Here is a 26,595-nt window from a genome sequence, read left to right as displayed (position 1 = left end):
GCGTTCAGGGCCTTGAGGGGGATGGGCATTTCTGGTGTAGGGAATCTTAGTCCCTCTTTGGCCCAGTAAAAAGAATGTCTAAAGCAGGAAAAGGTGGGGCTAACGAAAGTCCTTGGTATGTCACTGTATGTAGAGTTCGTTAGAGTTTTATTTTTATACCCACTTTATGCACATAAAAGCTTTTCGGGAGCAGTTTAAAGTGGAATCCGAACAACTTGTACCTCCACTTTTCATTAAACCCGGAGCCCTTTGATTACAAAGAGATGGCATTACCACTACGCTACTCATCAAAGAAAGAAAAACTGAAACTCCATCACAACTTTTCAAGACAGGAACTGTTCCATTTGGAACATAGAAGGGGAGGAGAAAGGTCTGTTCCTCTTTCTGATAGGGAAGGAAGTGTGATAATTTACATTGACATTTCTTAACATTTTGATGTTTTCCCCTCAAAAATAGGACGAGGCCCCAATGATTTTTTATTTCCATGTGTGAGTACATACAGCGTAAGTCAAAAAATGATGTTCCCGATTTCAGTGTCTATTTATTTCATTGTAATGATACGTAAATGACTGATATTACACACACAGATTGAAAAACGCAAAATGTTTTTCCTGGCGTATTATAAATGTTCTCTGTGTGATCCACGTGTTACACGACACACATCTAGTCTATAATCAAGTTCCTGCCACACTCTTCCTAGCATGTCAGGGTCCACGTCGGCTATGGCTGCAGTGATGCGCTCACGCAATTCCACCAATGTTGTAGCATTTTCTAATTGACTTGCAGAAGGCGGTTCAACCACAAATCTTGTTCGGAAATGCCGCTGAAGGAGAATACAGAACACTTTCTGCTGTCCAGTGGTAGCCATTTTCCTCACTGCTACTAAACTGCTTTCTGGTGGCCGACAGCGCCACTACGAGTCTTCAATAAAAAGAAAAAAACGAAAAGAAAAGAAAACTTTGCATACCAAGTTTTACTCTTCCCTTTTGCTGTTTTGAGAAAAGCCTAATTCTAAAGTTGCGGATTTTGCGATAATTTAGTATTTAAAGGGTTATATCTACTAACAGCGTCAATATCCAAGTTATGTGCTATTTCAGTGAGTGCTAATAGTGAGCTTCCATGCCATGCAGAGTAAAAAAATGGGTAGTGTTGCTTAACCAAGATATTACGGGCCGAAATAAGTAAAAATACAGTCGGAACCTGTATTTTGGACCCTCTTTATTGCCGCATAACAATGGAAAGCAACAATGGCTCATAAAAACAATTGACTCTATACAAGCAAACAGTCTTACACTAACAACATATTTTTAAGAGGTATAGATAGAACCTCAGAATTGCATGTTTAAGGCCAGTGGTGGCTATTGGGTTCCAAAACCTGGGGTAAGGGGCGGTGCAAGGAAAATTTACTTTCTCTTCGTAGACAAGGCCATAGTGAGGAAGCAAAAAAATGGGGAGCAACTATCCCTTAAATCGTCGCCTGTTTAAGGTTGCCATTTTAATTAGAACGTGAAATCGGAACATTTTTTACCACACGACTCCTCTGTTTCCAAGCATTAACATGGTGTGCCGGAACCATCTGAGTATGTGCGTTTGTCCATTTCTTCTCACCAGGCATCAAAACATCTGTGGTATCTGTGAGTGTTTTTACGAAGGTGTTACACATGCACGGAATGAGCAATCCACTCGACTAAGCGAGATTCAAACTGTGGGCTTCGAACTGAACGCAGGCAGTTCTCGAATATTTCTCTCTGATTCGAACCAGAACACCACTAGAGTGCGCGTCAAATCTCCTGCATATGGCCTTGAACTGCTGAACAGCACCAACGAATCACAGACGTGCGGCGTTGCCTAGTTCAGAACCTGTTTCACCTCGCTACTAAATCGTGTACCTGGCGCTCGGATATAAATATATTATTTCAAGTGTCAGTAGTTCAACAGATGGAAAGATAATGAATTTGCGAGTATGTACGAAAAACAAACGTGATTGTAGCTTATACCGTTCCCTCTGTAGAAGCAATGTCATTATAAACGTATTTGCATTGTATCGTTTTTGTTCTCCCTTCGTTCCTGTTGCATTCCGAAACTTTCCGATTAGCGAAGGGAACAGGGCAGGTTCGTTCCCAGTGATGGTAGAAGGAGAAATTGACGAAGAGGATACCGTCACTGTTCGTTTTTCCCACGTTTTTAGTGTGTGTGTGTGTGTGTGCAGCATGTCGTTGAGTAAACCAAGTGGTAGTGGCAACGAGAGAAGAGAGAACAATACAGTGTTGTACGAAGCCAGGCACGACGGGTGATTTTTCAGGTGTACAATTTTTTTAAAAAAAAATGTTCGAGTGAAGAAGAGAGCAGTAAGATTGACTTTAAGAAGTGCCAGGCCCTAACAGCTCAAGCTTGGTGTGAATCAAGCTACCGTTTCTCGGATATGTTCGGGGGCAAAACAATGTGGATCGGGGCCTGCTCCAATGTTTCAATCACCTAGAAAGCACATTAACGTACCAAAAAAGAACGACAAACTTAGATAACTTTGAAAAAGACGTAGTTCGTAGAACCGTCTTTGAAATTTACGATTGTGGCGAATTTTCTACTGCCAAAAGGATAACGTACTCTTTACGGGACAAAATATCTTACAAAGGCTGTACAACTTCCACCTTGAGAATATTGAAACAATTATGCAGTCCCTCTGGCATAATCAGGTATGTTCTTTTCTTCCATTAAGTTTATTAGATGTTATATTATCTAATGTTCCGTGCTCTCCGTGACAAGGCGTTTCGCTCAACCATGCTGTCTCTTTTCCGTGTGAGATTTCGACATGGCACCGCTGCAGTGCGCTGCTATTGGCTATCGCCATATGCAGGAGATTTGACGCGCACTATAATGTGTCTTGTCCTCCCATGTTTGCAGCTCTTATAAAAGCCGAAACCCACCAAATTGTCCACATTCAGGCACTCGCAAGTGTTCAAAATTGTGATTGATTCATTGATCTGCTTTATTTTACTTTGTTCAAAGATGTCTATCACAGCTTCCTCAGTCTTGTCATATGTCGGCACGAAACAAAGGAAGTTTTCTCGAATATAGCTGGATCGAGAAACAATTAATGCACAGTTCCCAACACATCTAATGTTTCGTCTCCCAATATGATCAAATGCTTACTCATTTGTCTACAGTGACGTGCCCAAGGGAGAGTTGGTGGGGTCATAACACCATTTGACAAAGTATTCCTTAAAAAAAAAGAACGTCAAAGACAGACAAATATTGCAAAATGAAGACTGACCACCAAAAATAGTATTCATAACCCCTCTCCCTTCCGAAAATTCTGGGGATACCACTCTTTATCTCGGACACATTATTTATAATGAACTCACCAAAAGTTTTTATCATTTCGTATTGGAGACTTAAGTAATATCGTTCTTCCCGCAGGTTTGTATATGATCCTTTAGGGTGTTGTCACCTGCCTTCGCACCTAACCTTAAAAAAGCCCTAATTTTCCATCCTTTATTTTACTAGTTTTTTGTGCCACTTTTGGCTAATTTGCGAATATGGGGATAAGTGACGATATGATGAAATTGATGAATGTACACTCAAAAACATCCATGCCCAGGCCGGTATTCGAAACCGGAACCCCTGGCGTCGTAGCGCGATGTTGCAACATCCTCCAGTTGGATACCAGTCGTCACAAAGTTAGTCCGCTACTCCTTTTGTCGGGAACATAAGAGACTTAGTAACTCATCAAGGCTTGCTGGGTAACAAGTATAACAAAGCCAATATCTGAAATATCACCATCTGTTGTAGGTTCACACATGCATATGCATTTTTCTATTATATAAGGTTACAAACCATCGGAATTTGGTCCGGTCACAACTAAATCATCAATCAGAACTTTGTTTTTCAGTTGATTTGTGCAGTTTATTTCTTTCTTAATAAACTGCTCCAATACCCGGTATTGTTGAAATATTAACTTTAGAGAAAGAGACCTTCGATCTCTTCGGCTCTCAACCTGAATTAGCACTACACTGAGGCTCCGGAAGTTCCGCTGTCGTCATTGTGTCCTTCTTTGGACCCGAACTGGAACTAGAAGTATACTTCGTTACTTTTCATTTTCAAATCACTAGATCTTATAAAGCCACCAATGGACACTGACTGATCACTAATCGACTGTATGAGTTGTCACACTTATCTCTGAAGTCTCATTAACCGATTCTATTGTACAGATCAACCGGGAAATTGAATATTCTCATATTCTAGAACTTTCAGCAGGAAAACGGTTCGTTAATATACCCAGTAGTAGTTCGACTCCTTCTCTTATTCAAGAACGTTCCCTCTCGCGCTTTCCAGAGATTAAAAATTACAACGAATCGTCCTACTTGTGGCGATATCTTTGTTGTGCAGCTTTCAAATGCTGACAAGTCTTTCCATAGTGCTCAAGTTCGCTGCGACAACACCGAAAGCGCAAGAAAAGTTTATGTGCAATATTATGAACAACAGGGTTATAGAACATTCTTCGTCTTGCCTTGATAATTATTTCTCTCTTTAAGTCATCGTCCCATTATTCAAGAAGACAAAAAACTATTTTTTTTCTAAAGTAAATTGAAAAATTTCCGATCCCCACCATGGATACGTGCTATTAACAATAAGAGAGTAATAGAACATTCTCTGTCTTGTCTCGATAATTATAACTCTCAAATTATGATCACATTATTCAAGCGCAAGAAAAGTTTATGTGCAATATTATGAACAACAGGGTTATAGAACATTCTTCGTCTTCCCTTGATAATTATTTCTCTCTTTAAGTCATCGTCCCATTATTCAAGAAGACAAAAAACTATTTTTTTCTAAAGTAAATTGAAAAATTTCCGATCCCCATCATGGATACGTGCTATTAACAATAAGAGAGTAATAGGACATTCTCTGTCTTGTCTCGATAATTATAACTCTCAAATTATGATCACATTATTCAAGAAATTAAAAGCCTCATTTTATCTAGTGTAAACAGAAAATTTTCAGAGGGGCTCGAGCCCCCAAAGCCCTCCCCCTTTGGATACGTGCCTGATGTCAGATTAAGATCGATGGCTTGCCTGTTGTATGCAGTAATACCGATCTCACTTCAAAACCTTTCTACGCTGAATATGACATGGTTTAACAAATTGAACAAGGGATGGTGGACGGCGTGAGGAAGAAAATGAAGGGGTGATGAAGCACCCTTCCCCACCTCCTGGCGGCCCCCCTGATTCTAAGCAAACCCAAACTCATACACGAAAAAACTGTATATTGCCAAGTTCATACTTAATGCTAATCTTACAAGTTTCTTGTGAACAATTTAATAAATGTAAAATATCAGCACTATGCCACGAAAATTTGAGTTTCTGTTGTGTCGGCACGGTGAGGTTGTCAATTTCGTGCATACTTTGGGGCAGGGAAATCTTATGACTGGGCCATTAAGGGACAAATGATTTTTCAATTGTGTCTGTTACGTAGTTAAGACATGGAATAATACGTATATCGTATATCGTATATCCTTTCAATTCCATTTTTCTTTAAAGGGATAAAAACACTTCTGGCAGGGATAAAAATAATTTTCTTTTGCAGGGGATAAAATTTATTGTGGTGGGGAAATCACCGGCACCCTCTTCGCTTAATTCGCACACTGCTTAACTCATTTAATTAATAACCTTCCTAAAATACCACTCTTTTTCCTCTCTGTCTTAACACATTCTCCCCGCTCCCCAACCTTTGTTTCATTACTAACATAAAAAGTAAAGTGTTCCCCTGTGCTTTGCACCAAGCTATGAAGGCGTATACGGGGTGTGGAGTTAGGGCCCCACACTTTCTTGATCACGGCCGAAGGTGGGGCCGCCTTTATCTCCCAGAGCATCCTCCACGTACCCACTTTATACGACGCTGGGCGGGCGCCAGGGCCGCTTGAACAGGTGGAAAAAATCCCGGGTCTCTCGCATGGTAGTCAGACGCTAGCTGAGCTACCGCGGTTTTTATTACTAGCAATGCAGATGCCATTAATTTAATTCAATTACTAGCAAGTAACATCTTACAACCAAGTTCGTTTCTAGAACGCCGGAATAATCTTGGTCCACTATATCCACGAGACGTTAACTAGATTTAGTTTAGCGCCTCGTACATACATATAATTGAAACCGTCAATAAAGAAGGTGGAAAAGAAAAAAGGGGAACAGAAATTCCGCTGATCTGGCGTCCTTGTTTATTTTAAAGGCACCAGGGCAATAAGCGTCTTCAGGGGTTCTCCCTTTTTCTTTCCTTATCTGTTTATTACTGAGGGAAATGCAGGGCTTGAAGCTGAACACTAGTTGTGGAAGCATTCCTTTTCATCCCGCACTGCGGCGACCTATTGAAAGAATATACATTCCAATTATTTTCTACAGCACGCTGCATTCTTTATGGAACCAAAACACAATTATAGTCCGCCCCTTCCAAGGTCAAGTGGAAACAATCTGAATTTGTTTTCTAAACATATGAAGTCACGTACGCGGTCACGAAGACAACGTGGGCGACCCAATGCTCTCCGAATCAAGTTATGTTTACTCCGTACTGAAAGAGACAAACAATACCCAGTCTGTAAGCCACATCGAACCAACGCAAAGCGACGTAAAATAACGAAGATATAACTAATACCACAAAGAGCATATAGATATCTCACATTTTTAATAATAATAATAATAATAATAGGTAAAATGTAAAGTTTCCCGCGCATATGGCACCGTGCATGAGGCAAATTTAGGGGAGGTGGGAGCACGTATTCTTGATCTCGGCCATTTTGGAGGTGATGTGTTCAGCACCACACTCCGGCCACCCTTACTCCCGAGGATTACCCCAAGGTACTAATTTTTTTGAGTCAGGGTGAGCCTGAAATAATAATAACAATAATAATAATAAACGTCTGTTTGTAATGAACGACACAAACTGCAACGAAACTTTGTATCAAGATACTTTGAGAGTTACTTACAGACATGTACTTAATTTTACATTCATGTAAACAATGTATGTTTCATAATTCCCGGGTCTCTTTGGTTATTCCTAGAACACCCTTGTTTGTGAGATGGGGCCTAGTGTTGTGTAGGCCCACCAGATCAAAACAAACATTGGAGGAGCAAGGGAATTTGTGCTTTCTTCATAGCATTGCTAGCGACTTCTGGCCTGTCACGAATTCACAGCTCTCATAAACAAATGCGTGTGAAATATTGTGTAACTTTAAAGACAAGATAAGAATTCGCACGAAACCTAGTGGTGTGCAAAGATGGGTAAAGTAAGGTTGAACCCGCATTATTTTATTTTTTAAGAAATAAGCTTGAAATGATAGTGAGGAAACAACAACACCAACAACAAAAAGAGAGAGAGGTTTGGCAGAAATATTGACCTGCTTTCCTGATGATACATACCACATTTCATTTAGCATAACAGAGGGATTCCAGCCATTGGATGTAACCGTCACTTAACCTTACATCCATGCATATACCTACCTATATGTACATATGTATGTATGTATTTATGTATGTATGTAAATATTTATGCATATTCACTACTTACCCATTTTTGACATTTGCAACGCTCTGTAGAAACTAAATATTCAGATCTTAATCATCGAAATTCAAAAAACAATAGATGTACAATTTGCCAGTAAGAAATTTACTTTTGAGTGCATAGGTGGTGGGGGAGGGGAGCGGGAACAAAATAGAAAACTTACAACTCTGCTAAGATGGCAATTACTGTAAATTTAGAGCTTTTAGGCAGATTTTTTTACAGTCGCTGTATACCTTTGAGGACTAGAGTGATAATTCATTTGAGTAAAATTGGGTCATAGCCTTCGATAAGGCGGGAGGAAAATGGATTTTCGCTATTTTGCGCGATTACAAAATGCTGTAAGTTGAGAGATGTTTAGTTTTTCTTTCGGCGAAGTAACGAACTTGATTGATTTATTGATTTGGTGTTTAAGTCCACTTTATGCACAATAAGGCTAATCGGGACTGGACCTACAGTTTAATTTGGGATCCAAACCATTATGTGCCTCTACTGGGTAGAAGTGGCGAACTTGTTTCAATAAGTTAAACTTACTCTAACCTCTGGCGTAAATACTCTAACCTCTTGCGATATCTTGAATTGTACAAACATTGCCACAACAACAGAAACAGTGCTTTCATGTCGCACAAATATCTACACATTCAGTTTCTTGCTATAAGCGAGTGGTATAAGCTATTATTTTAAACAGTGGATCTACAAGCTGATGGTTGATTTGCTGACTGGATTGGTTTTCGTAGACACACCCGAATAATGTCGTTCGAAGCTGTGCTTCAGGACAACTCAGGGCATTATTAAATGCTTCGATACCCATGGAGAACATTATAAGCTGCAACCCTAGCTCCAACTTGTTCAAACACAAATCTAGAACATATTTTAAAAACGAAGATTAATTGCTTCACAATGAAACTACTCGTTACGACCCTGTTGATTACAATTTTACAACTTGTTCACTACAATGATAAACAATTCAGGATTTGAGGAATAAAAGGGTGGAGGAGCGGCACCTCACGGTCTTACACATGCTTGACACATGCGTACATGAACAAACCTTAGCCTACAAGAAAAATTGTTCCCACAAGAAAAATTGTCCCTACAAGAAAAATTGTCATTTAACCAACTTTTACCTCAAGTATGCATTTTGTATGCGATATTTAATGGGAATAAAATTTGACTATTCCTAAAAAGATATTTCGGTCCCCCGTTTTTCTTCTATCTTTCTCGGCGACACTGTAATGTTGACAGAAGCTATTTGATATTTTCAAAATAAAATGTTTCCTCTATTCGGAGGAACGTTGTTGTCCATACCTTACTTTCTTCTGTTTTGTTATTTTACGTCCTTTTTCTACCTCTCTAGGTTAATCACAATACAATGAGGATGAAGGATGAATTGATGAGACAGATGACGGAACAAACACACATCGATTACCCAAGATTCGAACCTAGGATCAGTGTGTGAAAGTGCAACTCCCCTCTTTGAAAGGTTAGCCCCCAGTCCCTTGTTTTATCCGACCCTCTGGATTACTTCCTGCTTTAATCCTTCAAATCTCTCCTTTCACCTCACCCTGGGTGCCAAGCGAGCAGATTATATTTGAGCCGGAAATACGAAAGTAGGGGTTTCGCAATTTATATTTTCTAGTCCCTGGTTCGTTATACATGTACAGAAAGTGAATAAACAACTGGTTTAAAATGGACAGTACTGTAGTTCTTAGAGTTAATTCAGCAAATCATAGCATTTCTAGTAGGGTCTCCTCGATGGCGCAGTGGTAGCGTCGTCGCCTTGTAATCAAGGGGTCCCGGGTTCGATACCCGGTGGAGGTACACAGTGGTTCGGATCCCACTTTAAACTGTAGGTCCAGCCCCGATTAGCCTTCCTGTGCATAACGTGGACTTAAAACACCAAATCAACAACAGCAACAACATTTCTAGTAGGATTATATTGTTTATTATACGTTGTTATATATATACATATTTACATATCGTTTCCATGTGTGTCTTGCATACACCAAATTAACAGAGCTCTAAATCAATATAATTGCGAACCTATGGCTTACACCATCGGCACTTCCTTTACCGCAGAGTTAGCAAAACTATCTCTGCGGGCCTACCCTCAGCTGAAATGATATTCCGTTCATTACAAATGCGTTTCCTTACGCCTTTACTCTTTCTTTTGGGCATCAACTATTCAATACGGAAATATCCAAATATTCAAAACTTTTCTAAAGGGGACTTGGGACAGCAAACAGGGGTTGGCTTACACTAAATGCTACATTCTTATAATAGTCTAGCCACCAAAAGTGGACTAAACTCGAGGAGACATTCCTCGTGTCGAAAGATGGGGAAACACTGTTTTCTATAAAAGCCCAATTGGCTTTTTTATAGTCTGGGTAAACGTCTGTGGACGTGGACCACGTAGCGTTGGAAAATTCCACTGTAACGGTCATTGGAAAGACATCTCCCCCACTGGGGTGATAAAATCAGGGGAATCTAATATCCAGTAAAGCACAATCTAATGAGCACATACACTTACATCCAGTAATAACATAAAAGTACACACATGAAAAACATATTTCTTTACCCTACACCTTGTAGCTGGCCAGCAATTAATTAACATATTTCCAAAACCAGTAATGGTCAATCTGACCATTACAAGTGCTGCGAGGTTTTTCTTGGCTATGACATTTATGTTACGAAGCTTTCATACAAAAGATACAAATAACAAGTACGTATAGGAGACAAGCAAGTTGCTTGAAGCAACAGAGGGTTTCGTACCAAAGCAACAAAATGCAAGGGATACAACACCTGGATCTTCTTTGCAATCTTCAAAGTAGCATTCACTGCACGTGAACGGTGCAACTAGACTATAGAAAAAACGGACCTTTCCAAGAGTCACCCAATCTACAGGCAACTGAGTTGCTTATTGCGTCGCCCCGGTGTGGAAGGTCACACTTGCTTCTTAATGTTCGTTTCTTGTTTACTTATTCTTCTGAAATCTGCTTTGGCCTGAATTTTCCTTAATGCATCAAAATATCTGCTTTCGGAAATTTTAATGAGCACGTTTTAAGAACATCTCAACGACCAAAGTCAAGAATTAGTAGAACTTTTGACTGTCTTCTAATCACCGCAAATTAGCAAATATATTTCCATCAATTGATTGTAAATTGATTATGTACGAGTTACATGTAAATATATTTTGTAAACTTCAAGTTAGTATATTTCATTGATTGATTGATTGATTTGGTTTATTTTACTTTGAATTTCTGCCACTTTTGGATAGTCGCGAAGATGAGGATGAGTGATGATTAGACGAAATTGATTAAGTGATACTCAGAAAGAATACTCAAGCCCCTGGCGCTGACCACTCCGACGGTTAGTGTATTTCATTTTACATAGAACTTTAAATAATTCTTTTTCTTCCATGTGCAGCAAGTTGTACCACAGTTATGTTCGGAATTTGGCAACTTCGACATTACCGTTAACGAAACAAATAGTTGATGAAGATACGATGAATAAAAGCGAACTATAAAGATCACATTTTATGTATTTTCCGCCCATAATTATAATACATGAAAAAGTTAACCCACAGTTTTAAATTTTCACATGCCAATTTGCTTCATTATTCGGGCTGGTTGATTAGAGGATAACAGCAGTGTACGTAAAAATGATCAAGCATAGCGTTATGGACCTCAGGTTGAAATTCTAAGTAAAGCATGCAGGTGCGAAAATCCCTCCACTTATTTCATGAGTTCATGATTCATGCTTATGTCACGTCGTAGATATGTAAAAAGAAGTTAGAGCGGTGTTTACAGTGTAACTGCGAATGCTCTATGCTATGGGTACTAATCAGAAAGTAGTATATCCATAGTTGAACTCACATTGACAGACAAACAATTTTATCGACATGTCAATTATTCCATAATGCTAGACTTAAGACTACTTTCAATCCAATTTGCAATTATTTCTGAGCAATCGACAGGTATATGTTGTCAAATTGTTTACCCTCACCTACAAACAGACAAACCATTTGAGAACATTTTGCCGAGAGAAGTTGTCATAGGCATAACTTGGTGGGGGCAAGGGCGGGCAACCGCCCCCCCCCCCCCAAAATTCAGGTGTTGAGTGAAAGAGAGGTATATTCCACACATAAAATGTCAGAAACAGAAAATAGTTCAGAACTCAATGTGCTGTCAGAAATGTGTGAATATAAGAACACTGATCATGAGTTTCAACATAGATCTTTCTTGTGTGTGAGGAACAACATTACGAGAACATTTCCAAATTTGAAATGAACTGTTCAAAACATTATTGACAACCTCCGTGAGTTCAGGATGCTGTGAGCATTCTTTCTTGCCCTCGAAAGCTCAGGACCAATACACTGTATACTCAAAACTACTGGGCATTAAATACTTCGCCTTATTGCTGTTTTGTAGGTATATTTAACAAACGAATGATATTAATAGGTCCAAAATTATAAATGAATTTTACTCGGACGCAACTCGTCAAGAAAGGAAACTGAAGCTTCGTTAGATTGATTTTGTGTTTTAAGTCCACTTTATGCACAGTAAGGCTAATAGGGACTAGACCTACAGTTTAAAGTGGGATCCGAACCACTTTGTACCTCCACCGGGTATCGAACCAGGGACCCCTTGATTACATGGCGAGGACTCTATCACTGCGCTATCGGGGAGGCCTGAAGCTTCATTAGAACTAGAAGCTTCACTCATACTTGTGTGCTATATGTGGTATGTGGCGGATCGCATTTATATGCTATATAAAGATCGAAATAGGCTATGCATAAAAACACCTTCGAAATTGTGTTATGGTCTATATATGTTTATGACCTCACGGATACTCTTGGGGATGCCACGTCTCACATGATTCCAAATACTGAAGGAATTCCCGTCTAAAGCCCACATATTTTGCGTGGCTGGGTACCATCATTTTTCAACATAGATAGCGAAAACTATTGCATTTCTATCACTTGTATTTGAAGAATATATATCGTTTACAGAGGAGGAATTGATGAGTTGCTGGGCTCATTCATAGTTTTCTTGTGCAACAATAGAACCATTATGCACTAGAGGTATTAACTGCTCAATATGAGTGACAAAACTTGCTGCAAACAAATTGTAAAATAACAAAACGTGTTTTACACGCTAAAAAATAGTTTAACTATACTGTGCAAGATGAAACTAAATTCATGCAAACAACCTCACACCGTACTGCATACCTTGCACACCATGGTACAGAGTTTTCAAAGGCCTGAAATTCTGGCCAAAGCACATGACTAGTTTTCTTGAAATGTATTATTATTTAATGAGGATACAGGGGTAAAAAATTGATGTTAAATAATTCAGAACCCTTCCCCTCTCCAGGTACACTTTGGACGTCATCGTATATACATGCTTGAGCTCCGATTCTTATTCTTTAAAATGGCAGAAATACAAAGAGCGAACTATCGCGCCCTCTCACAGAAAATACTACAAAATTTAGAAAGAGAACTACATTGGTTAAATGTCCAATTTATAAAGTAGGTATTTCAGGGCTTTGGAAATACTGTGTGGTCCTTACGGCATGGAGGAAGTCCTGCTCTTCACGGCCACCGGAAATGACATGAAATCGTGGAAGATATAAGAGTGAAAATTTCCATACAAGTCGATATTTCTCTACGGCTCAAGTGCTGGGACGTGCAAAGAGGATAGCAGAAAGTCAACAAATCTGAAAAGTTTCATGCTTTGTGACGTATAAATTATCTTGTTAAGTTGTTGTTCTAACCTCACTTTATACACTAATAGGATAATCGGGACTGGACCTACAGTTTAAAGTGGAATCCGAATCACTATGGGCCTCCACCAGGTATCGAATCTGGGACCCTTGATTACAGTTTAAAGAATATTGACAACAATTGTATTTGTAAATTCCCAGGTGAATAACCAGATGTTACTTTAAATATCAAAAGTATTAAATTGAATATTTAAATGCGGACAGTTTGCAATATATTAAATAATTCTGGCATCTGCGAATGTGCATGATCATCATCTATTCACTGTTGAAACAGTTTGACCTTAACTCCTTCAATATTAAAATTTCTAACATGTACCATTTGAAACAAGTATTTTCAGGTGGGGAAGGCCACCTTAAAACAAGCCCCCAAGGACTAATATTTGCAACCAGAAAGAAGAATGCTCTTTTATCTCCTAAGTTTAAATTAAGTATAACAACAAAAGTTTGCTGTGTGTTTAAAATTTCTATTCGGCTTGTTAATTTTCCAATAAATAATTAATGGTTTTAAAAGTTTAATTAAAAATTGATTTTATATTAATATAACTTTATAATTTTACAAATACAGTAGTTATGGGATGAAAAAATTTCGATCCTGCCCCCCCCCCCAAGTTAGGTCTCAAGTTACGCCCATGGAAGTTGCTATTTAAAATATCTATCAAATTACACGTTCGTAGCTTTAATTGAGTCCAAGATATTTAAGTATAAGAATATTTTCATTGTTGACTTTCGATTCATTGCCTCTCATAAACAGACGGATATTCACATCCAGATACTTTATACCGCTCCATGCTAGTATTTGATAGGTCTACCTATCTACGCTTCTATTTTATGGTTTTTAACTATCTATCCAATTATTTCGTGAATGACTACAACAATGAAATAAAAGATTTTTAATAACGCGTCCGGTTGGTTTGACAAATTTCAATTTATACCTGGAACAGTTTCGGTCACGTCACCACTTTAAAATTCAGGGTGATTCGAAAGTCGAAAGAGAAACACCCATATAATTTATACAGATATTATAAACCGTGAATGCAATCACGTGCAGTATGTAGGAGTCTATGTGTCCATACCTTACTTTCTTCTCCTGTTTTGTTATTCTACGATATTTTCTACCTCTCTAGGTTAATCGCAACACAATGAGAATGAATTGATGAAAGTGGATAGAAAGTTTTTCTTCTTTTTTTAAAAATGGGAATAGGCAAATGACATATCAAATTCATGTAAAATTGAATGGTGAAATCCGGTTTTAAGATATCTGTATTACTTTCGAAGTTACGGGGTGTCAAAAAGTACCGACGTATAAACAGGCAAAAACATGGAACCAGCCAATTTCATGACAACGCATAACGTTAAACCAATAATATCATTACCATTATGTCTTGGACTAAAGAGTGCACCAAGAATTCCCGCTCCAACTTCAAATCCGCTTATTATTTTTTAATTCGAAAGGGGATCATGTGTCATACCGAAATAACGTGAAATTTTCTGAAATATCACATTTTGAAATCCTTTTTAAGGGATTTTTATTCGTTTTTGAGTGTCTGCATAATATAAAATTACGTACTTAATAATGGTTCTCCTGAACTCGAAAACTGTCAAAGATGTTTGATGTGTTACTTATCCCTATTCCCATTTGAATAAAGGTTAAATGAAATATGTCGAATAAATATGGAGGACGGGGTATCTAACATGCCTCAGAGATGAAGCACTTTATCTCCTAATACCGCATATGGCTACATTAATGGTCGATGTTTCAACTCGAACAGAAAATGTAAATATTCAATACAACTTTAAAAAAGCGAACTTCGAGTCTTTATATCGAAAATTAACAGACTATGACTGGGTAAATCTATGCGATATTGAGGATGTCAATACACTAACTAATACGTTTTATGATATTTTATATAATATTTTGTATGACTGCGTACCACTGAAACGCATCAAGGTACCTAAATATCCTGTGTGGTTCAATGGTGACATTATTAGGAAAATAATGTCAAAATTATATCATTACAAAAAGTGGGAAAAGGTCATTGCAACGCAGAGTATCATGAAGGGAAATACAAGAATCTTAAGAAAGAGATAAAGAAAGGGCTAACAGCAGCGTACAAAGTGTACATCCGTGAGACGGAGGAAAACATAGGGATAGATGTAAATAATGTATGGACGTATATTAGAAATAAAAAGAGGGATTCAGGTAGCAATACTTTTGAATACAACAATGAAATCTTACACAATGGGCACGATATTGTAAATGCATTTACTACCTACTTTCTATCGGTGTACAAAGATGCTTCACAGTACTCTATAGTTGAATCAGATAAGTGCGAAATCGGAGTGCTTTCCCAACTCGATATATCGCATATCGAATTGGATGATATCGAGGAAGCAATTAAAATGTTGAAAGCCAAAAAATCAGTGAGGATGGACATCATTCCTCCCTATGTGGTCAAGGCGTGCGCTGAACCGCAAATAAAACCATTGAGTATAATATTCAATAACATTTTAGAACATCACAACTTCCCATCAAAATGGAAAATCACTAAAGTTAATCCCTTCCCAAAAAAAGGCAAATGCAAAGAACGTTGATTGCTTTAGGCCAGTGTAAATTCTCTCAGTTTTTTTGCAAAGTGTTTGAACAAATACTGTACGAGAGAATAATGGCCAACGTACGACCAGCTATATCTCCCATTTAACATGGTTTTATATCGCGGAGGTCGACAATCCCAAACCTTGCCGAATTTGCACATTTTGTAGCTTATGAATTAGACGAAAGGAAATAGGTATCTATGCTGACCTGGCCAAGGCGATCGATTCGGTAAATGATGACATTTTACTTCAGGAACTATCGTATTTTAATATATTTCTGAAAACGTAATTATGCTGCTAAAATCTTACCTCATGGACCGAAAGCAAATTGTCAATTATAGAGGAAACATATCTCGGGAATACCCTACGCCTTCTGGGGTGCCACAGGGATTCAATTTGGGCCCACTCATTTTCTTACTCTTTATTAATGACGACCTGAAAATTATTACGAAATCACGTTGACTTATATTTGCTGACGATGTAAAAATATTTAGAACAATTTGCTCTGACGAAGACAGCCTTGACTTGCAGGCAGACGTAAATAGATTACTACAATGGAGCGAAAATAATATAATTTCATTTAATCTTGATACATGTCAGGTAATGTCTATAACAAACGCTGAAATAAAAGTAAACTTCCAGTGTCAGATGGAAGGAAAACAAATAGCTAAGGTCACTAAATTCACGGATCTTGGTGTCACGTATGACGCAAATCTATGTTTTAAAGAGCATATGCATCATATCGTTAACCAAGCATATAAGAAATTAGGATTGATAAAAATATGTGGGGAAGATCTAGAAAGTACATCAATATTAATAATTTTTGTATGTCTCCCTAGTACGCTCACTCGTAGAATATGCAACGGTAATATGGCAGCCCTTGGACAAAAAAAAACCATGAGGGAAATAGAAGTGATTCAGTCAAAGTTCTTGAGGTTCATAAAGTATAGAGAAGAGAAAGTATATCCTAAATTCAATCCGTACTCTGAGCTTGTATCGCAGTTTAACATTGAAAAAATTGAAGAAAAGTTTAATCTTAATTTGATGAGCACGTTATATAAAAGCGTTGATATAAACAGTCTGTCATTTCAATCATTCAAAAGAGTCCTACTGGCTCAGTGGAGAAAGGGGTGAGGGGTTCGTCTGTATAGGAATTAGTGAAACAATTTATGTTATGCACAGATATATGTAATGCACATATACAAATGCACAAAATGTATGCATGTCTTAATGGAACAATGTTCTGTGGCATCATTTGTTAAATAAATAAATAAATATAAAATATCTGGAGAAAATACATGTGCGGTTTCCGATTTTTGGATTGGATTGGAGATAATTTATACCGGGATTGTTTAGAATTTTCTTTGTCGTAAAATTGTGTTTATTTTTGCGGATGTAGCGTCAACAGATTCTGTTGATATGGATGTCTCAACTCGCATCGACTCTTGTCCCTCACGGCCAGACAGACGGACGGTCCGATAGAGATGGATGTGTTTACCTACTATCTGTTAGGTCTATCAGATTTTTGAATTTGTAGCTTTGAGACACTGATCGTTCATACGGGCTGATGGACTTGGAGAGAAACACTTTACACATTCGCTAATCAGTTTCCTAAAAGGAATATAAGATAATCCAAAAATATAATATAAAAATAATATGGCAATAAATATCGTGTTTAGTAACGTTACAGAAAATCATGAAAAATAAAGTGGGATATTACACAGCCTTTACCCAGTCAGAACTATATTTTTTAATATATATTAAACATAGCTTGTTTATTGTGATAAATGTGAGGTAAAAGGTAAAGTTCCCCGTGCAGATAGCACCGTGCCATAAAGGCACATTTAGGGGATATAGGTATAGGACACCTCATATTCTCGAACTCGATCTCGGCCATTTGGAGGTGATGTGATCAGCAGCACGCTGCCGCCGAATTTACCCCTCAGGGTTGGCCCCAGGTAGAAATAGATTTGAAACTGTGTGAGCCCAGACCCGCTTTATGCGGGGACAAGGCCGGGAAAAATTCCGAGAGTATATCAAGCCCCACCCGGAAATCGAACCCTGGTCACCCGCTTGGCAGTTAGACGTCCTGAGGAAAATAACTTCCATTAATTTTTTATCACATCATTCGTAGCATATATTTTGTAATATCAACTTTATAATAAAGATGTATGTATTTCGACGTTCACAAGATTGGACGTTTGACTTCCAATATACCTACATCACACGATGCAGTTCAAAGTGATTCCAGCGAAGGAACTCAAGGTCGAAATGGAGCAGTGGACATGCTGTGAGCAACTTCCACAAATGTTCTCTGGGGCTGCTGTGTTTTTATCAACAACGAAACACAAGACATTAGGTTCCAAGCATGTGCGTGGGTATCACGAATCGAGGCATTGCAATCTGAACTTCTAACCTGTCACGTTTCTCCTTTCCTTCTCAACTCACAAGGCAGCTGATTCTGATATGCTTACGTCACGGGGAACGACCTACGTTTTTTTATTCACTTCTGCTGAAAGGTTTTTGGAAACTATGAAGTTAATGAGAAGTGGAAAATTGAAGGATCTTTTTTTGTGATTGGGTGCTTGTTTATTTACTCATCATTGCTTATATGCACAATTAGCTGAATTGATTGATTGATTGATTTGGTGTTTTAAGTCAACTTTATGCACAGTTACGCTAATCGGGATTGGATCTACAGTTTAAAGTGGGATCCGAACCACTATGTGCCAGGGACCCCATGATGACAAGGCGACGACTCTGCCACTGCGCCATCGAGGAGGCCTCACAATTAACTGAACAGAGACGAGAGGATAACGGTGTATAAAAATGAAAATGAAGGACAGGGAATAAAGCGTCAGCGGCACTATCTCGGCAGTCGCCTGAATAGACTCAACAAGACAACGAGAATTTTAAGGCTCTCGTGAGATGTGAAGCAGTGACCACCCAAATATAAATACGTATATCCTTTACCGAGAAAAATGAAAAACGTAATACAACTGATAGCGAGTGGTTGAAGCTGCAATCCAGGTTCTCCGGGACCGATTCCACATTAAACTGTAATTCCAAACACGGTTAAAAATATATGCTAACTAACTTACTCTATTTTATTTACACATACACTGAGGAATTTAAGTAGGGGCTTCGCCGATAGGACGTTGATCTTGTAAATATAGGTTCCAGGATTTGATTTCTTATGGGGTCACGTTTCAAGTTGTCCTTGTCGCGCTTTGAATTTGTAGCTCCTGTTCGATCAGATCGGGCATAAAGTGGACGTAAACTTCCGCTCGATTCGGTCAAAAATAATATGAAATACTGGCAAAATACATCTGCAAGAGTGAAAAAGCAGCATTAGGCTTCTTACTAATTTTCTGGAAGCGCCACTGAATTCATGGCAGAAATAGACGTTATTTAATTTCGTTCACATTAAGACGATCCGATTTTATGATGTTATTTATCTAATTTTTTTTATTTATCTAAATTTAATTTTCCTTCCATTTCTTCCACACTTTTACGTCAACCATAAAACTTTACCTTATTTCACAGAATGAAATATTCAATGTTTGTCTCGTATGCTCAGAATATAGTATAAAAATTTGGAGCTTAACTCCGTGAGGGGGGGGGGGTGGAGGAGAATATTTTTTTTTTGCAGCTCATAGAAATATCATCCAGGAATATTTTGATAAATAGGTGTTACATTTGCAAAATCATAAAATTACTGATTACTTTAATCCTCGGGTTTCAGGAGTTCACAAAAGTACCATTATCTCGTGATAAACCAAAAAAAAATGGGAGCAATTGCTCCTATGCGCCTACTAAGTTACGCCTATGGTTGCCTCACATAAATGCGTCGCTGAAAACCCATAACAGTTTGAAGAATCAAGGATTCCTTCCTAGTAGGCTGCAACAATAATGAATAAATTGAAACGGGACGGTGCAGGGTACAGGTATCTGGATAACTTAGTGGTAGCAACTGTCGTCTTTGACTGTCTCTAAGTCATCGAGCAACTTGGCAACAATATTAAACGTACCATGGCATTGTTACATTCAAAAAGGCATATGTGAAAAAATATAAATTCTATTCATATTTTTAAATCACATAAATTGGAATGTTCTGAGAAGGTTCAAATTCGATAGCCCCCTTAAACACACCAGTACCTTCAACAAAACGATTTTTTCAGAATTGGTCTAATTACTTTTGGGACAGAACTTGCATAATATATAGGTTGTGTCCTAGAGAGCAGTAAGTTTCCAGTCAAGAGACAAAGAAAAAAATAGGTATTAACGTTGTTCTTCCCTCGTTTTTAAGTCTGTGGTTTTACTCCCTACACATCGCAGTAATTAAGTACCAATAGAAGTTTCTTCACTTCAACTGAATCTTAATCTTTTCTCGCTATCGATATTGAATCAAGGAGAAATAAGTGGGAAAAATAACTAAACAACATGTATTTACCCGTGATAGGGCCTCTCTAACTTTACACTTTTAACGGACGTCTTTTTAGCTCATGACTTACTTCTGGCATTAACACTAACATTAAGGCACGCGACACACAATATAACCTATCCTAACAAAACATTACCAAACCAATTACACACTCTTGTGATTTTGTATCTGTATTCATAAATATTATTAATGTTGAACACTAACACACATTTACCTTCTACTATTATTAACGTTTATTTTAATCTCTTATCTCCTCGTAGAATGCTGTAAAACCAACGTTGTTCATGCCAATGTCACAAAAAAATAAGGAAAATAAAGGATGAATGAAAGAAGGAATCCGTAAAAGAAAAATCGCGGAACTCACGCCCTGAATTAATTTTAAGGTACCAGGGCATAAGAAAATACCTCCGAAAGTATGGTGGTCCCCCCCTTTTTCCTTCTGATAATTCTAAACCCATCAAAATACTCAGTCATCTGTAAAAGTAAAGGTTGAGCAATGTTCCCCAACCTTCTTGTCCTCGCAGAAAACCATAAATTATCCAGTACTGAACACGGCACATCATAAAATTTATTTATCTAAAAAAAATACATTACGGCACTCTTGATATAAATTAAAAGTTTAGGAATGAGTTACAATATAATCAGTTAAAAATACTACTACTACTACTACTACTACTAATAATAATAATAATAATAATAATAATAATAATACAATTCACTGCACTCATAGGTACTTTTGGTATTATTATTATTATTATTATTATTATTATTGAAACAATTCATGCAGCTGATTATATGGATCCGAAACGCCTGTAGAGATTATGTATGTGTAATAACAAACTGACCCTTGCCATCAAGGGGCGTCTTATTTAAGTCATGACAATGACAGAGCGAAAAATACAAACTTAAGAAAACAAATGTGTAAAGTAAAAAGTCAAGTGCTCCCCTGTGCATTGCACCATGCCATGAAGGAGTAAAGTGGGCGTGGAGTTTGGACCCTACACTTTATTGATCACGGTCGAAAGTGGGGGTGAAGTGATCAGCACCACGTCCATGGCCGCCTTCTTTCGCCAAAAGTTTTCTCCAGGTGCCCACTTTATACGACGCTGGGTGGGCGCCAGAACCGCTTGAACAGGTGGAAAATATATAGGTTCTCCCCCGCTGGGGATCGAACCCGGGTCTCTCGCATGGTAGTCAGATTAAATAATTTACATTCAATTTGTTACTACAGACAAAAGTTCGCAGCACACCCGTGACCTTGTGGAGGAACACCGGTTGCGAAACATAGATTTAGATAGAGGGAAATGGCGCCAAATAATAAGAATTAAAAGTATTTCAGAAATCGAATTCCAGAAAGCTGTGGTGTAAAAAGTGACCTTCAGCCAGACACTGTCTCAACCTCTCCTGACGAGCGCCGATACACCTTGAATATCTTGGCCTTTGACCGGGAGGTGATTCTCCGGTACCCACAAGGTCTACTCGGAAAGAAATCGTGTGTATGCGCTCCCCCTCTCACCGCACCACCACCCGAAACCTCCCCCCTTACTCCACTTCCCCCCGGGTACCGACAAGGGCGATAAAACCAGAGCGTGTGGGTGTGTAACACGGACGCGATTTTTCTGCCACCTGGTGTGGAAAATAGTAAGCTCATCCCACACGTTGCATTGAAATTTGCCACCCTATGGGGACACGTGAAAAACAAATTTTCCCAAGTAAGGATGCTATCCATCAGGTTCTTGCATGTATTTCCTATTAGGTAATTTCGTTGTCGTTCCTCAAAAATTCAAGGGCAGTGATCCGAGGCTTCTAAATGTATTTTCATAACGATTTCCTTGTGGGGACCGGATTTTGGTCCCCACGAGTCGGTGCGGTCTCCACAAGGTGGATTCACAACTGACGAGTGTCCCCATAAGGTAGCATCTGCAAAAGCGCGCGCACACACACACACACACACACACACACACACACACACACACACACACACACACACACAAAAAAAAAAAAATTATCAACTTTACTCGTTCAACTAATGTGCTGTAGAGTCCAGCGCAGATAATTCTGCCGTGCGATGCGTGAAACAACTAAAGAAGCAGTGTTGCTAATGGAGCAGATAGAAAAATCGCTGCAGTGCGCCGATGCACAGCTGTTACGTACAACAATAAAATTAGAGAATTCAGGTCTATCTAACGTTGAGTTTTAAACGTCATGCATTATACCAGGACTAGGATTAATATGTATTAACAAGTGGCTTTGTATGTAGCTACATACATATGGACTAAAAATTCGCAAAATATGAACTAACACATAAGTAAAATTACCAAAAATGCTGCAAAGAAGACTTCTTCATACGATTCCTTATTTGAGTGATTTCAAACAAAATAAAAAAAATATATATATTATTTTTTATTGCATTAATGCACTGGTGGCGTTCTAACTTTTCACTCCCAAAACCCGTATACACTGGTATGGAACTGCAACGGCAGATAATAACATGCCAACGTGTTAAACCGCTACAATTGCACCATAACACTCCTCCTGAAGCAGTATTATTATTTCCTCTCTGAGATCAGCGACAGTCGGTTGCCTTTGTTGTACATTTAGAAAGGATGCCGGCTTCCACAACAATAACAAGTACATATACTGCCACTAGACGATAAGCTGCGCGGCTTTTTCTTTTGTTATGAACCAGGGCCGGCGCTAGTCATTTTGCCTCCCTGGGAGGTGGCAGCAGATGCCGCTCTATTTCGACCCCCCCCCCCCCCCGGTCATTACGCAGCAACGGAAAATTGAAAATCAATATATTCCTAACTAAAACATCAAAATATAAAATAAATAATGAGACTTCTTATGCTATTTCAATACTATTCAGCGCAAAAGAATATCTCGCTCGATCACAGTTTTCAATAGGCTTATTTTTTTCTTCTCTTCAAATTTTGCCGCTCTGGGCGATGGGACGGTTCGCCCTCCCCTTCCGCCGGCCCTGCTATGAACTTGGTCACCCATCAAAGCATGGCAATTTTAACACAGAAAACAATATGTATCGCATTAAGCAGCAAAAATGACAGCCTCCTCTATGCAATTTCTACAAGAACACGTGCCGGAGCCAGAGTTGAAATGACGATGGAGCCACATACTAATTTATTTATTTTGAATAATTCCAAAATTATGAAATATGAACAATTTGTTGCTGCTGTTCGCTGCTCTCTTGCCAAAATGCTTTATTGGGATGCTAACACCATGACTGGCTTCCTCCTTCATGAACTCGTGCACGTTGCTTAGAATTTCCCGAGCTTGGCTATGCAAGGTTTTTGATTTCAACTTCGACAGAACTGGAGGCATTATGGAATTTAACGTTCATTAGCAAACACACACTTTTACATACACACACGCAATACACACACACAACGTCAAACCGGTCCAATACTTAGTATAAAATAAAAATATGGTGCTTCCAATCCAACAAAACTCACCGCCACTTTACCTGCCTTTTCCCCTTCCGTGACAGAAATAGTGCTTCATTATTACAGTTGGCAACACAAGTTACTAGCTAGCCAATGAACATGCACTGCATAAAAGAAGCAAGCACTACGCCGTGCTATATTGCCACATTAGCGTCCCTACCGAACGGTGGGAACCGCGAGCTGGAGCGCTATTCAATTGTTTTCAATGATGTTTGCGCGAGTGTGTCCAGGAATGGAATGACAATGTGGCAACAATAGCGAAGGTTTTCGAGCAGGGTAGAACACATGATGCTAAGAGAGAGGGAGATGAAACGAAAATTCGTTTCTACGCAACGGCAAATTTACGTGTGTGGCACTCTATCACTCAGTAACACTAATAGTTTCTTTACAATAAATGTTTTAGTGTCACCGGACTATATGTACAACCTTTATAATTTTATGTGTATTATTAGGATAAGTTCTAATGTGAGTTATATAAAATACATACCTCAGACATGGAGTTTCAAAATCATCTTCAGCTTTCAAACCAGAAAGCTCGATAGGGTTATCTCCAATGAAAATTTCTTCACTCTTAATAGTATGAGCCTCTTCTTCAAATTCTCTGTTAATTTCATTCTCCACTACATCTTGCTGAGATTTAACAGAGTGTCCTAAGGTTGTCTCAGATGTGAGTTCATGTTCCATCTTGCAAGTTGTTGCAAATTCTTGTGCTTCGAATTTGAGTTCAAAATCAGGCTCTTTCAAATAGGGAATTAATACACTTTTTTCTCTATCACAGGTCAAGTTCAAGTTGCCTTTTAAAGGATCTTCCACAGCCAAATCAAATTCCTTTGACTCATTATTGAATGACGATTCAATCTCCATCCTCTCGTCTTCTGCACTTGCTGCTGAAATTTCTTTAGCTGTAGTTGACAGTGTGTCGATTGTCTTGACATTTCTGTTTTTGAGCAGCATGCAATGTTTACTAGATGCCCCATGTTGTGATTTCAAACTGAAATCTGGTAGTTCACTACTAAAAATAGAAAGACATATTTATACAGAGATGGGCAAGATGACATGAATTCTTTTACCAAGTACAATAGTATACTTAGTATAAATATAATAATAATTACTTGTAAAAGTAACCCATAGAAAGAAGCAAATCATATTGGTTTACCTTTTAGTGGATGGAGTCTCTCGTGAATGCACAGCCTCTGAGGATGGAAACTCTTCAAGTTCACACTTTTCAAACTTTTGGTGCAAAGTAAAAAAACAAAAAATACCTCGAGAACTATTTGTTGTAGGGAAATGAGTTTCCTTTGAAATGACAAGGCTTGTAGTGTAGGTGACATTTGTACAATGTACCTCCAAATAATGAAAGTTAAACAAAGGAGTAGAAAATAGAAATTTTACCTCCAAAAATTGGCATTCGGTATACCTCTGTGACTACCACAATGCACCAAAGTGAATGAGAAATGTATTGTAGCAGTGGTACATTCCTACAAACATCAGTTGCATTGAAAAAAGTCTAATATTTCTTGGGGAAAAAATAACAACAAAGGACAATATTTTGAATAGCCTTACTAGCTACCCAAAATTTATTTATTTTCACGCAAACTTTCCAATTGTTCCTCCTTCACATAATTTTTACAGCACATGAGGCATTAATATCGGGATGACCTTTGTGGTAGACAATTTTCAATCAGTATCCTGCTTTGCACAGTTCATACAAGAGCAAACTACACAGATTGCATGAGAAGTTATTTTACAAAAGCCATAAGGATCTTCACAAACTTCATGAGCTTCAAGGAATGTTCTACTGGAAAAATATGTCTAACAAGTTAAACTAATATGACTTATGGAACATTGAGTTACTGAGTTTTGTTTCTAAGTCCACTTTATGCACATAATGGCTAATCAGGACGGGACCTACAGTTTAAACTGAGATGTAAACCATTGTGTGTCTCAATTGGGTATTGAAACTGAGACCTCTTGATTACATGGCAAGAAAGATGGCCAACTATTGGAACGTTCCCACACACAACCACTGGTGCTTTATATCATGATATGTTAAGATGTTTCTCTCCACCGAATTTTATATTCCTATCTTTAGTAATTTCTCAGAAATGGACAAGAACAGTTTTTAAACTCACGAAATTTCACACTCATGCTTATGGTGATATCAAAGCATTAAGCCGTAACAGGTGTGGCATAGTCCCTGGGACCTTCTGCTTAGTACAATGCTCTCGTTCTCGGAAGAAATAATAACATGCACTTCTCTATCCTTTTCAGTAGCTTCATATTTTGGAATATCACGTAACCCCCGGTGCCACTTCGCTCGCTGTATTTTAGTTTCAGAGCAGTAGCCACTCATGGGTACCAAGGACCATACGATGCACTTCAGGTAAGTCTTTTGGTATGAAACCTGGTGCGAGAATCAGATTTGACAATCCGTGTTTTAGATGGAAATGTCATTGCCACACTTAAAGAAGTTAGAAGGGGAAGTGAATTATCAGATATGGATTCTGATAAAAGTGATAATGAAACATTTTCGTCCATTATGCTTTCCCCTTTTTGACATTGTGCAGACATTTTTTGTGTGCGACTTTGCTATGTGATTTTGTTATATTTGAGTAACTGCATGTTTGTTCTGTGATAATTGACCATCGAAAAATCATTTCTTGTATTTTACAGTCATATGACAATATATTTACAGAAACGTTTACAGATATGTGTCCGATTTTTGAAGCATTAGATAAATTGAGTAATAAACATGGAAATAACAAAAATACT

General features: G+C 38.3%; 1 protein-coding gene across 3 annotated transcripts in view; it reads right to left on the bottom strand.

The window, feature by feature from the left end:
• The window catches only part of LOC145987877 (uncharacterized), a 366,758-nt gene that overhangs the window by 296,282 nt on the left and 43,881 nt on the right, over positions 1-26,595 (bottom strand). For 2 of the 3 annotated variants that reach the window (XM_083122663.1, XM_083122656.1), the window contains exon 4: positions 24,311-24,835. In XM_083122663.1, coding sequence (XP_082978789.1) covers positions 24,311-24,835 — 525 coding nt within the window. Of the gene's footprint in view, positions 1-24,310; positions 24,836-26,595 lie in introns of those variants that run through there. The other variant, XM_083122657.1, reaches the window with a different exon arrangement.

The sequence above is a fragment of the Lepisma saccharinum genome, chromosome 5 (genome assembly GCF_977018435.1).
Source record: "Lepisma saccharinum chromosome 5, izLepSacc3.1, whole genome shotgun sequence".
NCBI classification, from domain to species: Eukaryota; Metazoa; Arthropoda; class Insecta; order Zygentoma; family Lepismatidae; genus Lepisma; species Lepisma saccharinum.
Note: the sequence above shows the minus strand (reverse complement) of the source record. Positions and strands in the feature narration are given on the sequence as shown.